The sequence below is a fragment of the Mandrillus leucophaeus genome, unplaced genomic scaffold (assembly GCF_000951045.1).
Source record: "Mandrillus leucophaeus isolate KB7577 unplaced genomic scaffold, Mleu.le_1.0 Scaffold83, whole genome shotgun sequence".
In the NCBI taxonomy this organism is placed as follows: domain Eukaryota; kingdom Metazoa; phylum Chordata; class Mammalia; order Primates; family Cercopithecidae; genus Mandrillus; species Mandrillus leucophaeus.
Genome location: NW_012109030.1, coordinates 3,251,645 through 3,266,372, shown reverse-complemented (window position 1 = coordinate 3,266,372; position 14,728 = coordinate 3,251,645). Strand labels below are relative to the sequence as shown.

The window sequence follows — 14,728 nt, the reverse complement described above, 5'->3', positions numbered from 1 at the left end:
AAAAGAGGCTGGGCACAGTGGCTCATGTCTGTAACCCCAGCACTTTGGGAGGCTAAGGTGGGTGGATCACTTGAGGCCGGGGGTTTGAGACCAGCCTGGCCAAAATGGTGAAACCTTATCTCTACTAAAAATACAAAAATTAGCTAGGCGTGGTGGTGCACGCGGGTAGTCCCAGCTACTTGGGAGGCTGAAGCAGGAGAATCGCTTGAACCTGGAGGCAGAGGTTGCAGTGAGCCGAGATCACGCCATTGCACTCCAGCCTGGGTGACACATCGAGACTGTCTCAAACCAAACAAAACAGAAAAGGAAAGGGAATGAAATGTATATATACAGCCCCTCACATAACTTACTTTGGGACCCATTCTCCGTCTACACTGAGTCTGTGTTCCCAGGCTTACGTAAGTCCTCAAACCTGGCTCTGAATAAATCTAACTGCGATTTCTCTAAGTTTTAGTGCTTGTTGTTTCACTTGCTGGTCAATACGCACCGGACCCAGGTCCTTTATTGCTAATCCTTCAGCCTCAGCAAATCAATCTACACTACAAACATATCAATGCGGACCCTGCGCCAGTGGAAGAGGCTTCCAGGGCTCAGCACGGTGCTCGCTGGCCTGTGACACTGGTCACTGTCTCCTTCCTTAAGCACCTTGTGGGATTCATCCTGCTCGTATCCTTCCAGGCCCTTCCTCAAATGTCACCTTCTCAGAGAGGCCTGACTTCCTAGCCGCCCTGCTGAAAAGTATGACCTGGCCCCCAGCACCTCCCATGTTATGTTCCGTCCACCAAACCACAGCAACATCTTTACAAAGTGAATGTGAAAATAAAGAGAATGAAAATCCAAAGGCGAAGTCAACTGAAAAATCATGTAGCTGCAACGTTTGTTCAAATATCTTAAATATCACCGCATGATTAAGGCTCAAAATTATCAACCAATAAGGCATGTATAATAAATTACACCAAGCATTCCTCAGACACTATCTGCATTGATCTTTTAACAACAAGAACGCCTGCAACCCGAACTGAATTGAGAATTACAAACCTCGCAGAGGGTGACTCAGGGAACCCATCACAGCCAGCCTGATTTCAACACACTGTCCCATGGAAAAACGTGCTCCTCGGCGAAATCCTAAATGCACTACATACACCTCTGTGCAGCCACAAGCGTCTGAAAAAATCAACTGCAGTTTGATTCTAGTTAATCATAGACAAGAAGGCTACACACTTCCAGAAAAGGCTATCTCTGCCCTTCACCATGGATAATCTCCATGACGCCAAACCCAAACAGACAACCGCCTCTGACCTTGACCTCGTTATTACAGTTGGGGAGGAGCTGGAGGGAATGTGACAGAAGAGCCGGCCAGTGATCAGCAGCGAGAAGAGCGCATGCAAAGGCCACAGGGTAGGAGGGTGCCTGGGGGGGGAGATGAGAAACAGCAAAGCAGCCAGGGTGGCTGCATGGGAGGGAGGGATGGTGAGGATATAGAGTGTGGGAATTTCAACACCAGTGCTGGCATTCTGGTCCTCATCCTGAGGGCCATGAGGAGCCATTCCCAGGTTCTGAGCAGAGTAATGACAGTATCTGACTCATGAGTTAAAAGATTACTCCAGCTCCTAGGTTTACAACAGGCTGCAGGCAGGCAGGCAGGGAGTCAGGATGGCAGCTGCAAGGGTCATCCAGGTGAGAGATGCTTTAGACTCACGCAACAGCAGCACAGGTAGGCGGAGAGCCTGATTCAAGATGTATTTTAAAGGTAAAGTCTCTGGGACTTCCTGAAAGACTGGACACGAGGCGTGAAAAGCACAGAGGAATCAAGGATGACTCGGAAGTTTCTGGCCCGAGCAACCAGAAGGCTCAAGTTGCCATGACAGGAGGCTGAAAGAGCAAGTGGATCTGGGACGTGTCGAGTCTGAGATGTCTGATCGACATGGAAGAGGCGACAGCGAGAGGGCAAGTACAGTCAGCGCTCAAGTCCGGGTGACTTTCTCTCCTTTACCTGAGTGACTGGCCCTCCGTGGCCTCAGGCTTTGCCTGCCCTCCACTTTCCATCCCCTCCTCCTCTGTCCCGCGCTCCCACTGCTCCCTCAACTACAGACAGCACAAGATGCCCACTTCCAGCCTCTCCTGGAGGTCAGCGCTCGGGTGCAAACATGCCGTGGGCCTTGTTGCCAGGAGGGAGGTTGAGCTTCCAGTCTGTAGAAAGAAATGACTTAAGTTCTGAATCTAAGAAACATGCCTTAGCTTGGGACTTTTTTCTGACTTCTCTTTAGACTTAGTTGCTTGGAAGTCTTTCTTCTCCATAGCACCAGTGGGGTGAGGGGCACCCGAGCCTGTCTCCTATTAGAGAGACACAGCCACTGGGAGCTGGTGCAGGAGGGGAGGGCTGTGGTTGACTTTTCAGACACTTGTGGCTGCACAGAGGTGTGTGTAGTGCATTTAGGATTTCAGCCCAGGAGCACGTTTTTCCGTGGGACAGTGTGCTGAAGTATACGTATGTGCTGTCAACACAGGCGCAAACATCTTCCTTCTTTTTCACTGGTTTGTTCTTCTTCACAACTGGAGCTGGAAAAGGGAGTGCACAGGAGTGTCTCAGTCTGAGTTAAGCATGGAGACCTTAAGCCTGTCCTCAGAACAGGTGGCAAGGTCCCTGCAGCTCCTCATGCACTGGCCACAGTGGGGTCTGGGAAGTGGTCATTTACTAACAAGGGGGTGAACGGGCCGGGAGCAACCCCCTCCTTGAGTCTCTGCATTCAGGGCAGTGGTGCTGGGAGAACCATGTGGGATCTGGGTTCCAGCTGCTTCTCAGTGACACCCCGTCCTGGACCTGTGACTAGCACACGGCAATAACCATCACAATGACCTTCTTCAAAGCTCTCTTCCTTCTGCCAGCCGTCTTGCTCACTGCTACCAACGCTGGAAAATACAACTCTGGTATAAGGGAACTCTTGCATCTCACAAATCCTATCTTCCAATCAAGCTGAAACCAATATTCTTGCTCTGCACATCCTCGCACCCCGCCTTCCTCTACCAGCGTGCTCACAGCAGCACTGCTCCCTCCAAAGGCATGTTGAGCCTTTTCCCACTGCAGCCCCGGACCTCCACAGAGCCAAACCCACACATCCGGCAGATCCAAATAAACGCCACATCTGCCCGGACACCTTCCCAAATTCCATGGGATGTTCTTTGTTCTCTCTTCCTAGTATTCATCGACCACCACCTTTGTATTACAGCAACGTGGATATAAATCTTATCCCCTCTTCACTGCAAAGAACATGTCTGGTTTATGTTCCTATTCCTTTGATCCCTTGGACTTGTTCAGTAAGTATTACCTAAATGAAGTAACAAAGGCATGGGCTAACGACAGAGGGTGCCCCTGAGCCATCTGGATTCCACCACCACAAGGTACAGTGCAGAAAGTGGGGCTGAGAGGCCAGGTACATTTCCTCACTGGGCATCAAGAATCCAGGAGCCTGAGAGTAAAGATGTGGTAGAAATGTCTAGAGGTACAAGTACTTTGCAGGCAAATATTATTGACATGAAACAAGTAACTTGTTTCATGGTCAAGTAACTTACTCAAAGTCATTTTTTTTTAAATGTATCAAGTCAATTAAGGAAAACCAGAACCAGCTCAGCGAAGAAGAAATAAAACTGGTTTGAGATCCTGGACAAAGTTTAACTTCCCTGACCCCCAGTTCTATGTGTAAAATGAATGTTGTAAAAATTGAGTAAAATGTGTATGCAAGGGCTCTCTCTAATCCCTGGCACAAACATGAGAACTCAACAGAAGCTATTATAAGCCCAACTATGTGATGAGCAACATTTCATACTTTATTTAGAGGCCTGGAAATCTCTGTATAGGAAACTCTACTTCTCTGGGCTTCGATTTCTTCAAAAACTTCACTTCAGTTGAATGACCCGCAGACTTTCTCACTGATAACGTTCAATGGTTCTTGAACCCATTCATGCCACTAACATAAGAAGCTTCTGCAAAGTCTAAAAAGGTCTACCACACTGCCAAGGTGCTGCATGAAGCTCTGAATGGCTCCAGTGGTTCAGAGTAGGGCAGGAAACAGGCAGGTCTGATGACAAGGGCCTTTCGTGCTGTTCTGAACGGAGGGGACTCACAGATTTTTAAGCTAATGAATAATAAAAGAGAATTGTATTTCAGACAGATACACAATGCACTGAAAAATGCTGCCTGAAGAGAATTCTACCTTTAATTTCCACTAAGCAACACATGGAAGTCATTACTTGACTCTACTATCCCAGAGAATTGGGAAATCCCATGCTTACAGATGGATTTTGAGTCCTTGCTTTTCATGTTTTTCCCTTTCCAAAGTCCACTCTGGGCCCAGCTCTCTGGCTATCCCGGGTACTTCTGCTGACTGCTTTCCAGAGGTGAATTACCATTCCCTCGGAAAACTTTCACAACTGGGCTGATAAAACGAACGCTGACCATAGCTGGCTTGCCCCAGCAGACTGCTCTGGCTCCATATCTGCATATTTCTACATCAAACAGATACAATAAATTCAAAACCTAATCCTATAAGATTTAAAAATCAGAACTTAGAGATTATGCTAACTTTCATGTTTACCTAAATATTTAAGACCTAATTCTATCTAGAAGCACTAACACTTGAATCCTTTCTAAAACAATCTCTTGGCACATGGTAATGTGTACAGTTTACAGGTGTCTACTACCAACCAAAACGAAACAAACTTTTGAACTGCCATAACTTCTGGAAAGTTGAAAGTAATTCCAAGGTATTTTTGGAGAATCTGTTTCCTAAGCTGTCTCTAAGATTCTGGCAACCCTCTGGCAATACCCTGAGAAACCCAAGTTACGTAAGGTGGAGGCGGCAAACTCCAGACCAGGTCAGCCTGAAAACGGAAAGACACGGCTCGGATCCAAAGCCTCCCTCTCAGCACCCACAGTTCCCAGACAGGCAGGAGTCTGAGTTCCAGTAAGAATTTTTACCAAAGTGCAGTTGGTTTCATCACAAACTCCTGACTTGCCTGGCCCCAAGGCAAACCTAAAAATTTCCATCTTAGACCAAGAGACAGTGGCATCACCTGGAAATCAAAGGCAACAGACAGGTGCCCAGGAGATTTCTGTGGCCACCAACCTGGTGCACCAAGGCTTAGAAACGACGTCCCACCAGAGTCTTATGTGTAAGTGCAGAAATGTTATTGTTTCATCTCTGTCAAGGCCCACTACAGCTGTAGGACAGTCCCCTGTGGCTTCCCAGGACGGTCATTTAAAATAATGACGAGCTCAACAAATTTGCTGCCAATATGCTGTTGTACAAATGCCAAACAGTGAGGCTCTTGGGAAAGTATCACATTCATTTTCTCATCAGTTTTTTCATCCCCCGAAAATGTATTTTTACAAATAACGCACATATTTTATATTTAGAAAATGGCAGAGGAGGAGGGAGTGAGTAGAGTACTACGGAAGGCAAGAAATATCCGACAGACATCTGCCTACAGCAACCAGAAGCTGGCCCAAGTGAGGTGGGAACGACCAGTAGATGGCGACGGCTCCTCAACTAATGAGGTGTCCAGAGCCGGACTGGCAGGTCCGCTTTCCTTAGGACAGCCAGAGTGGGGCAGCCATGCCCGCTCTGCCCTCCTGCACTGTAGTCAAAGCACACCCCAAAAGCAGTTGGCCATTCTGAGAGATGCGGTGAAAGGAATCCATCCTGGAGCTGGTGTCCATGTCACCTGGGGGTATATGTAAGCTTCCACCGTCACTTGGTCCTCATACGGCCCACGAGGTCGGGGTCATGACTCCCTAGTCTCCAAATGAGGCTGACAGTTTCAAGAGCATGGGTTAGAGTGGGGCTCCCTGCATCTGCATTCCAGCTTCCTCACTTGCTCTAAGTATGATCTTGGGTAAGGGCCTTCGCCGGTTCAACAACAGCAACAATGAAAAAGGACTGATAGATCTCACAGGGTTGCTATGAGGAGTAAATAAGAAACGCACCCACCGGGCCGCGGTGACTCACACCTGTAATCCCAGCACTTTGGGAGGCTGAGGCGGGCGGATCATGAGGTCCAGAGATAGAGACCACCCGGGCCAACATGGTGAAACCCTCTACTAAAAATACAAAAATTGGTTGGGTGTGGTGGCGCGTTCCTGTAATACCAGCTACTTGGGAGGCTAAGGCAGGAGAATCACTTGAACCCAGGAGGCGGAGGCTGTAGTGGACTGAGATCGCATCACTGCACTCCAGCCTGGAGACAGAGCGAGACTCTGCCTCAAAAAAAAAGAAAAAGAAATGCACCAAACACAATGTCTACAACACAGTAAGACTTCAACAGATGTCACCTGCTATGAGTGCTGTCACTGGCAACGAATAAGAATAAATTAGTAATAAGAACGCCGTCACTTGCTGCCCAAGGCTACCCAGATTTGACCTTGAGTCTGTGTAATTCCAAAAGCAAGCTCTTAGGCACTCCATGGGCTGGGATGACGATGGAGGAACCAGGTTTGAGTTTAACAGAATGATTTCCTGTCTCTCAACAGGACGCTGGAAGCTTTCTAATATCACAGCTTTACGATCCCAAACAGAAAACATCTTGCAATGGATGACATTAAAGTTAGACGGGAGGCAGGAAAGACAAATTTCATTCAAACATATTAATATAAATGTTTTTTATAAGCATGTTTATGGCAGTGCCATTCATAATAGTCCCAAACTGGAGGCAACTCAAATGTCCACTAACAGTAGGATGGGTAAGTAAACAGCAGTGTGCTGATAAAGTGGAATACTACCCAGCAATGAGAATGAACCAACAATTCTGCAAGCAAAGCACAGTTGAATCTCACAAATACAATGTTGAGCAAACAAAGCCAGACGCAGAAGAGTATATACTGCATGCGTCCACGTACATAATGTTCAAAACCAGGCAAAACCAACCTTTGATGTTAGGTGTCAGGATAACGGTTATTTTGGGAGTGAACAGACGGCAGTACAAATGGGGCTTCCAGGGTCTGGAAAAGATTGTTTCTGGGTTATACAGATTCTGGTGACACAGGTGTGTTCCCTCTGAAAATTCGCCCTCAGTCAGTACACTTTTTTGGTGCATGCCCCCCTCTGCACGTGTAAGAGCACATGTTCAACAGCTATTAAAATTACTATCCAGAAGTCACTTGGTAGCTGCTGCATTATGACAGTTCTGTCATTTCATCCATCTTAAACCGTGCACAACCCATGGGAAGTTATACAGCATAATGGAAAAAAGCATCAGGCTTGAAGACCACCCATCTTGAATGAGAATCCCTTGTTAGGTCACTCATCAATTATGTGATTTTATAAAATTATTTAACTTGAGTCTTGATTTCCTCAACTGGAAATCAGAGCTAGTACACTTGCATGTGCAGAGCTGATCTCAGCATTCTCAAAAACTCATGGAAAACATCTACCCTCCACAATACTTGCCCACATGACAGAAGCTCAACAAAGTGGGCAAACAGTCCCAACAAACTAATTCAATACTCCAACTCTCCGTTAATGTTCCATCAACATGAAAGTGAATGACCATATACCGCAAGTACACTAGTTTAGACAAAGAATAATGATGAACCCAGTCTTGGCCTCTGTTCATTTTTCCAATGTGGACAGGGAAGGATGACAGAGAGGGGACAGGGAGGGAGAAAGTGTTGTGGAAGAAAGACAATGACTGGAGCAGGATCTCACAGAGGCTTGTGCCAAAGTTGGGTAAACCAAGACCCAGCTGCTATCTGTCAGAAGAAAGTGAGGCTGATAGTCAACCAATGACAGTTTGGGTTGCTTTCCATGGAAACTAGCAAATTACTCCTGCAACTAAATTTCTTCGGCCTTACACCTCCCCAAAGTCTCAATCTTGGCTAAAAAGAGGCATTTTCTATATTGTCCAAATATATCATGATCAAAGCCAAAGTTAAAAAAAACAAAGCAGCTCTTGCATAATCTAGTTTTGCCAGGAAATTGGATATTCAAACAAACTTAGAAAAGACTAAAGACAAAATATAGAGAGAAAATGAAAACAAAAACAAAAATACTCTAGGGTGTGAGAACAAGAAGTCTCTAGATAGAAGAAAACTAATAGAAAATAAAGAGTCATTCAATTCCTAGCTCAGGGGAGGAGGTAAAAATGGATTAAAGGGTGAATAAAATCCTTCAAGGGCCCACAGCCAACTATAACAGCCCCTTGTCTTGGCAAGAGGCTGATCCTTGGTGACTTTTTTCACTCAGTTGAAAGTCCTAGGACTGCAGATAAGACACAAAGCCCACAGCCTCACTTCCTCCCCTCCTGTGCAGATTCCAGAATTCCCTGGTAGACTGCAGAACTACCCTCATCCTGTGAGTAGTACGTGGTGGGAGGGAGGAATGTCCCCTAGGCTCAGCCAACAGCAGCACATCTATGGGAGAAACGAGAAGGGTGACCAGACGTCTGCCATCTTCACCGTATGGAGGTGACACACAGTCAGAGCCTGCTCTGCTCTGCAGCACTGGGTGCCCCAGCCTAGTCAGTCCCATCTGAGGCCCCAAAGCACAGAATGTTTATCAACCAAACAGGTGCATTTGGGCTTATTCCCAGGACAATGGCTGGGCCTGAGAACTATTCTAGAGAAATTTCCCCCTGAGAAGGGCCTTGGCTAACGTTCCCCAGACCAACTGCTCCCCAGGCGCTGGCAGTGTCACTTGGCCTGTCAGGTGTTATTTCCGGTAAGAAGTGCCTGTGCCTCTGGCCCTCAAGGTCTGCCCCCAAGGGCTGTAATCAGTGGTCAGTAACAGAAAACAAGTGTCATTCTTCAAATATTCACAGAAACAGCATGTTACTATCCACATGACAGTCCACACCCGGGGGACTTTCCTCAGGTCATCCAGGGCTCCCTCCTTTGGTGACACTCTCCTGGGCCTCTCCTGGGTCTGGGGCTGGTGTCCATCTCCTTGCTGATGCAAAGGCAGCCCCTGGACCACCCTCCCCCCGTCCTCTCCCACCTTTCTGCCCACACTTCCTCTTCCCTCCCTTTAACGCCACCAGCAGTCCAGGCAGATGGCCACAGCCCTGTCCTCTTCTCTCAGTCATGCCTCTGGAGACCCCACACACCTTTACCCCTTCTGCTCCATGAGCTGTTTCTGAATGTGTGTGAAGATCGTTCCTGTCTTCCCGAGCTCTGGCTCTGAAATACCAACTTCGCACTGGAATGTTCACCTCAGAATCAACAGACATCGAGCTGAGCTCCACCTTACTCACCATTTACTGAAGGCCGCCCGGGTGCCAGACACTGTCCAGGTGCTGGGAACGACACTCAAAGGACAGAGCCGACCCCACCCCAGAGGGCCTACACTGCAGCGGAAGTCATCCCAGGCAAATTTGAGTTGGAGCTATTGTTTCTCAAAAGCAACAGAGAAGGCAGCACACACATCATTCTTCCACTGAGAAACAACCCCTCGCAGTCTTCCCTTAACTTCCTTATTTCTCCAAAAGGTTCTATCTCACAGGTTTCAACCCTACGTACAGAATCGATCATCAGTTCCCTTCCATAAACGCATCTGAAAATCATGCCCTATCACCAGCCGCTCATCCCTCATCCTGGGAATGATGCACTTGGCTTCTCCATGGCCTCCATCCCCCCGGCTGCCTTTCCCCCTAATCCAGCTGCATCCTCAGTCAAATCCAATGAGCTAACTCATTTCATCAGATCAGGGCCACCGAGCCGAGCATCAGTGGTCACCTCAGGCGAGGATGCTAAACTGTTTGGCCTTCTGTGGCCCCCTTCTCGATAGCAGAGTCCTCAACTACCTTTTCAAATGTGTGGTTCTTAACTCTCTGGCACCAACTCCAGCCAGCCAGTACACATCAAGCCCATGCACGTTCCCATCTCCACCCCTGCTCCCTATTTCCTCCTGGGCAGAAATCTGCCCCCGCTGGCCAGTCAAACTCCAGGCACCTTGCAAAGACCAGTTCACAGCCTGCATCCCTCAGTCTTCCTGGGGCCTCTCCTTTGGAGACATCTCCTCCTGTTTGAACTGCTGTGAAAGAACTGCACTGGACGCCCCTTGCCACAGGCACTTCCCCACCCGGTGAGCTAATTTCCCACGTGTTTCCACATTGTCTCCCCTTGAAGGACACAGAAGTGAATCTCTGCAGAAGGGAAAAGACCTGAGTGACTTCCATCCTCTCCCCTCTGCTCTGGCACGACGGCTTGTACACAGGCCACACAAAGTAGCAGTGGCCTCACAGTGACTAGCAGACACACAAGAGTTAGGAGACAGCTGGAGCCGCCAACTCGTTGTGCCTTTGGCTGACCTCCAGAGGCCCACGAACCTCTGGTCTTACCCCCTATATTGCCTTCCCCAGCCCTGGGCTGTATGTCATACTGTGTGTACCTTATTAAAATTTACTGAATGGGCCGGGCAGGGTGGCTTATGCCTGTAACCCCAGCACTTTGAGAGGCTGAAGCGGATGGATTACATAAGGTCAAGAGTTTGAGAACAGCCTGGCCAACATGGTGAAACCCCGTCTCTACTTTAAAAAATATATATATATACAAAAATGAGCCAGACATGGTGGCGCATACCTGTAGTCCCAGCTACTTAGGAGGCTGAGGCACAAGAATCGCTTGAACCCAGGAGGCAGAGGCGGCAATGAGCCGAGATCACGCCACCGCACTCCAGCCTGGGCAATGCAGCAAGACTTCATCTCAAAAAAACAAACAAAAAAAAAGTATTGAGTAAACAGGATAACATGGGCAGCTTAGGGTATCCACATGTAGGAACTTCCCCCACCAAGTCTTTCCTGGCTCCCCCTCAGTGTTTTCCCTTTACTTTCCTGCAGGACTCCGTTAATACCTCTCCTAGGATACTAAAGTCTGCTTCTATTAAAATTAAATTTGAAGTTGTCTTCTTTCTCACGTTAAGCCCATAAAGGGAAGGCCTGACTCGCACTCATTCCTTAACCTCGCAAACATTTCAGTCACACGGTGGGCAGCCGAAATTGACCAGATAACGCTCACTTTACATTTAGAAGGGCAGACATCAGATTTCCAAAAGGACCCAAAAACAGAGTAGGAAAGGTCAACCCACGCTTTGAACAAATTCTGTGTCTTCATTTGATCTCAAAAGAGCTCAGAACTAGTAAGACACACAATTTTCTTTACACATACGAGTACAGAGAACCAAATACCCATTTCTCTAACCAACAGATGTGCTTCCTCTTGAATAAGATGGCTCAAAAAAAATCCTCACTAAAAGTCCGTAACACTAACTGCTGTGTATGAATAGTGAGTCTTTTGCCAAAGAAAGAGAACGTAAGGCTTTTGTCTGGTGGGAAATAGATATATTAGTACATTGGCTTGCATAAATATTCCCATGAAATAATTAGTAGTTCATTAACATGCAGCACATCAATCTGCAAAAACTTCTAAGCAATCGAAATCCTGCCAATTAATGGTTTCTTTAATAAGTGATTGCCTTAAACTCATTGGCCTTAAAATTGATAAATTACACTTATCACATAACATTTGATAGATGACTATTAAGTGATTTGGAGTTTCTCTCTCCTATGTAAAGTAGCTTGATGAAATCTGAAATTCAAGGACTCTTGATTTTACCACTGAAGTATGTTCTGTGGTCTAACAGTGTCACCCAGTGGTAAAAGGCACAGTTTGGTGTTCAGGGGAACTGTTGCTTTTTAAAAGAAATAACCATCATATGTGTTTCTTTACTAAAAGGAAAATAAAAAAAACACTTTTTTGAATTGCAAGAAGAAAACCAGTATGTAAATTCTAAAAAACATGACCGGCACAGAAGAGGGCAGCTCGTCATCCAAGGCCACTCTGAAGCCTTTGGAGACCACTCAGGAAGGAGCATGCAGACCTGAGCTTTGGAGACCACTCAGGAAGGAGCATGCAGTCCTGAGCTCAGGAGAGAGGCGCGGTGGTGTAGGACCCGTGACTCAGAGCGGTGCAGGAGGAGCTGAAATTAGTCCATTCCCCAGGCCAAACGAGACACCACAGGCCACCCTTGCTCTCAGCTGCACTGTGTCCTTCCTGCTTTGCCCATCTGCCATGCAGCCACGATTGTCTAAAGTTCAGCTCTTTCAGAAAAAAAAAAGCAACCAATTCTGTTCCAAGGTTCACTATCTGATCCTAAAAACTTAAAACAAACAAACAAACAAAAAAACAAAGAACTCTCATATGGTGAAGCTTAATTGAAATAATAAATTATTTAGCTTCCTTATCTGCAAAAAGAGAAGGCTGTGCCAGATGACCCTTGAGATCCCTTATTAGTGAAATGTTCTGATAATAGAGAAGAGTTTGGCTTATCTGCTGGTCTCCACCACACAGGCTTATAACCAAGAGCCCTACAGCTCTTGTCCCACCCTGAGGGCCTGACTGACCTGTGGAGGGCCACACCTTGGCCTCCATTCACTCACCCCTGTTCCCAAGAACCAATGACTTCTCTACATGAAGCCTACTTTGAGTAAGTTTTTAGGTACGCATGTTGAATTACCCAAGCTGCACCCACCCTCACTCCAAGTCTCCCGAGGAGAGACTCAACTGCTTGGCCCAGGATTACAGAAGCCCACACGGGAAGGCAGAGTGGAGTAGATGTTATTTAACCACAAGTCTGTATCCTGGGGCTCCCACAGTCAAGAAACACATTTTTTCAAAATCAAGACCCTTGAACTAGCAGCAATAGTCACCCATACCATATATGATAAACAAAAGTGAGCCAATGTTTATTCTTCTTTGCATAAAATCACCTATACCAACACCTATACATTACAGCATCATTCAATTAATTCAAATTTGAATCCCAGAAACTCTCCTGAAATCAAGCCACAGTTCAGCCCTATTTTTCCTCCCTAGTTTTTCCTGACATACCTTTGCTTACTGTATAAATCCATGGATATTCTTCTTGCCTACTCCCACCAAAGACCAAATACACATGAAAAAAGTTAGTGATGAAGTTTTTCTTATTCCCTTACATTTAGAAAATCAGCATCTACTCTCATAGACCACTTGTAAGAAGATAAATTTCTGCTACTCTCTTTCTGAAGAATTTGTTGGTAATGTGTAGCAAAAGGCCTTACCATGAAACAGCCTTGAACGTGGTTACTTCCACTTTTAGTGGAAGTAAAGAGATCAACAGAGATGTAGACAAGTGTACACAGAATGATATTTATTCCGGCATGGTCTATGATAGTGGAAAAAATGGAAGCCATTTAAATATCTAATAATGGAATACAACGCAGCTTAAAATAATTCCTTATTAGAATCAATAATGAAAGGGAAAATGTTCACAAGGCACTAAATAGGAGAAAAACATCAGGTTCCCAACAGTATGCCCTTTACTTTGGAAAATAAATGCCTACGTGTGTGTCTGTGTGTACAAATGCACAGCATGGTGATCCTCAAAGTGTCATCCCAGGGTCCGAGGCATCGGCACCACCATGGAATTAGTTAAATGCAAATACCTGAGATGCAGTGAATCAGGGTCTCTGGGGGGTGGGCCCAGCAACCTGTGTTTTCATCATGTTTGCTAAGTGTCATATAACCTTTGCAGCAGACATTAAATTTATTCCATTGTACAGACAGGAAAACTAAGGCCCAGCGAGGCCAGGTGACTTGCCTAAATCTACAAAGCTAATCAAGTGCCAGCATCACGCAGCCAGCTCCAGAGTCCATGCTCTGAGGCGCTTTGCTACAGCACCTCTCTATATTAACTCTCCTATTTGGACGTGTGCTCTGTGCTCTTTCTGCTAAATTAATGGCAGGATGCATCCCACTGTTGTCTGATCATCTTCATAGCAGTTTAGTGCTTCTGTTACAAAGCTATTGATCTGGGGGTTGGGGGTGTCTTGGGCACTATCACTAACATCCCCATTAATATACCTCTTGATGAATATCTGGTTGACATCTTTGAAGGCTAAAAAAAATATTTAGATCTAAGTGCACGTTAAATACCAGCACATATAAGCAAAAACTTGAATGCCATCAGCGACGGCATGCAGCATGATACTGACTAAACACACGAGGCACTTGTTGCCTGCTGGAGTGGAGCAGCCATGTGGCAATCCCATGCACAGCTTCCAAACCACCTGGCCACCATCTTTGAAATTATACAAGTTTTCATTGACTTCTTCTCCTTTTTTGGTGTTTGCATGATTTCAAAACTTGCATGTAACAGAATCCTTATTTACATTATGTTATTTTACAGTCACAACATTAAAATTGGTAAAATAAAGTTATCACACTTAATTCCTAAACTGCAAGTTCCTGAAGAAAGAGGCCTCCCTGGGAACTTTTCTCCTATGTTATTTTCTGAGGAGAAAACACCCCGGTCATTCATCTCAGGAAACTACAAACAGGATGGACTGAGAAGATGGTTGATTTCGGCCTAATCATTCATGAGAGGAAGGAAACTACACAGACCACGAAAAGCTTCCTGCTGGGCTAGCTTTCAAAGCCCTCAAACATTCCTGTCTTCAAAAGCTGAAAAATAATTCCATAATATTTATGACCTGGCCCAACTAGCCAAACAAACTAATACTTTTTTTTTTTTTTTTTTTGAGACGGAGTCTTGCTCTGTCACCCAAAGCTGGAGTGCAGTAGCACAAAGATGGCTGACTGCAGCCTTGAAGGAAACTACACAGACCACGAAAAGCTTCCTGCTGGGCTAGCTTTCAAAGCCCTCAAACATTCCTGTCTTCAAAAGCTGAAAAATAATTCCAT

The 14,728-nt window shown here is 46.1% G+C and overlaps 1 protein-coding gene across 10 annotated transcripts in view; it reads right to left on the bottom strand.

The window, feature by feature from the left end:
- FAM107B (family with sequence similarity 107, member B) overlaps positions 1 to 14,728 on the bottom strand; it is a 292,618-nt gene that overhangs the window by 13,050 nt on the left and 264,840 nt on the right. Inside the window, exon 1 of one of the 10 annotated variants that reach the window (XM_011968133.1) lies at positions 6,921 to 6,937. The exons of 8 other annotated variants lie outside the window; for them this stretch is intronic. Coding sequence is in view for 1 of the 2 variants with exons in the window: in XM_011968125.1 (XP_011823515.1) it covers positions 1,039 to 1,099 (61 nt within the window). In the remaining variant the exon portion in view is untranslated. Of the gene's footprint in view, positions 1 to 1,038; positions 1,156 to 6,920; positions 6,938 to 14,728 lie in introns of those variants that run through there. One more of the 10 variants, XM_011968125.1, reaches the window with a different exon arrangement.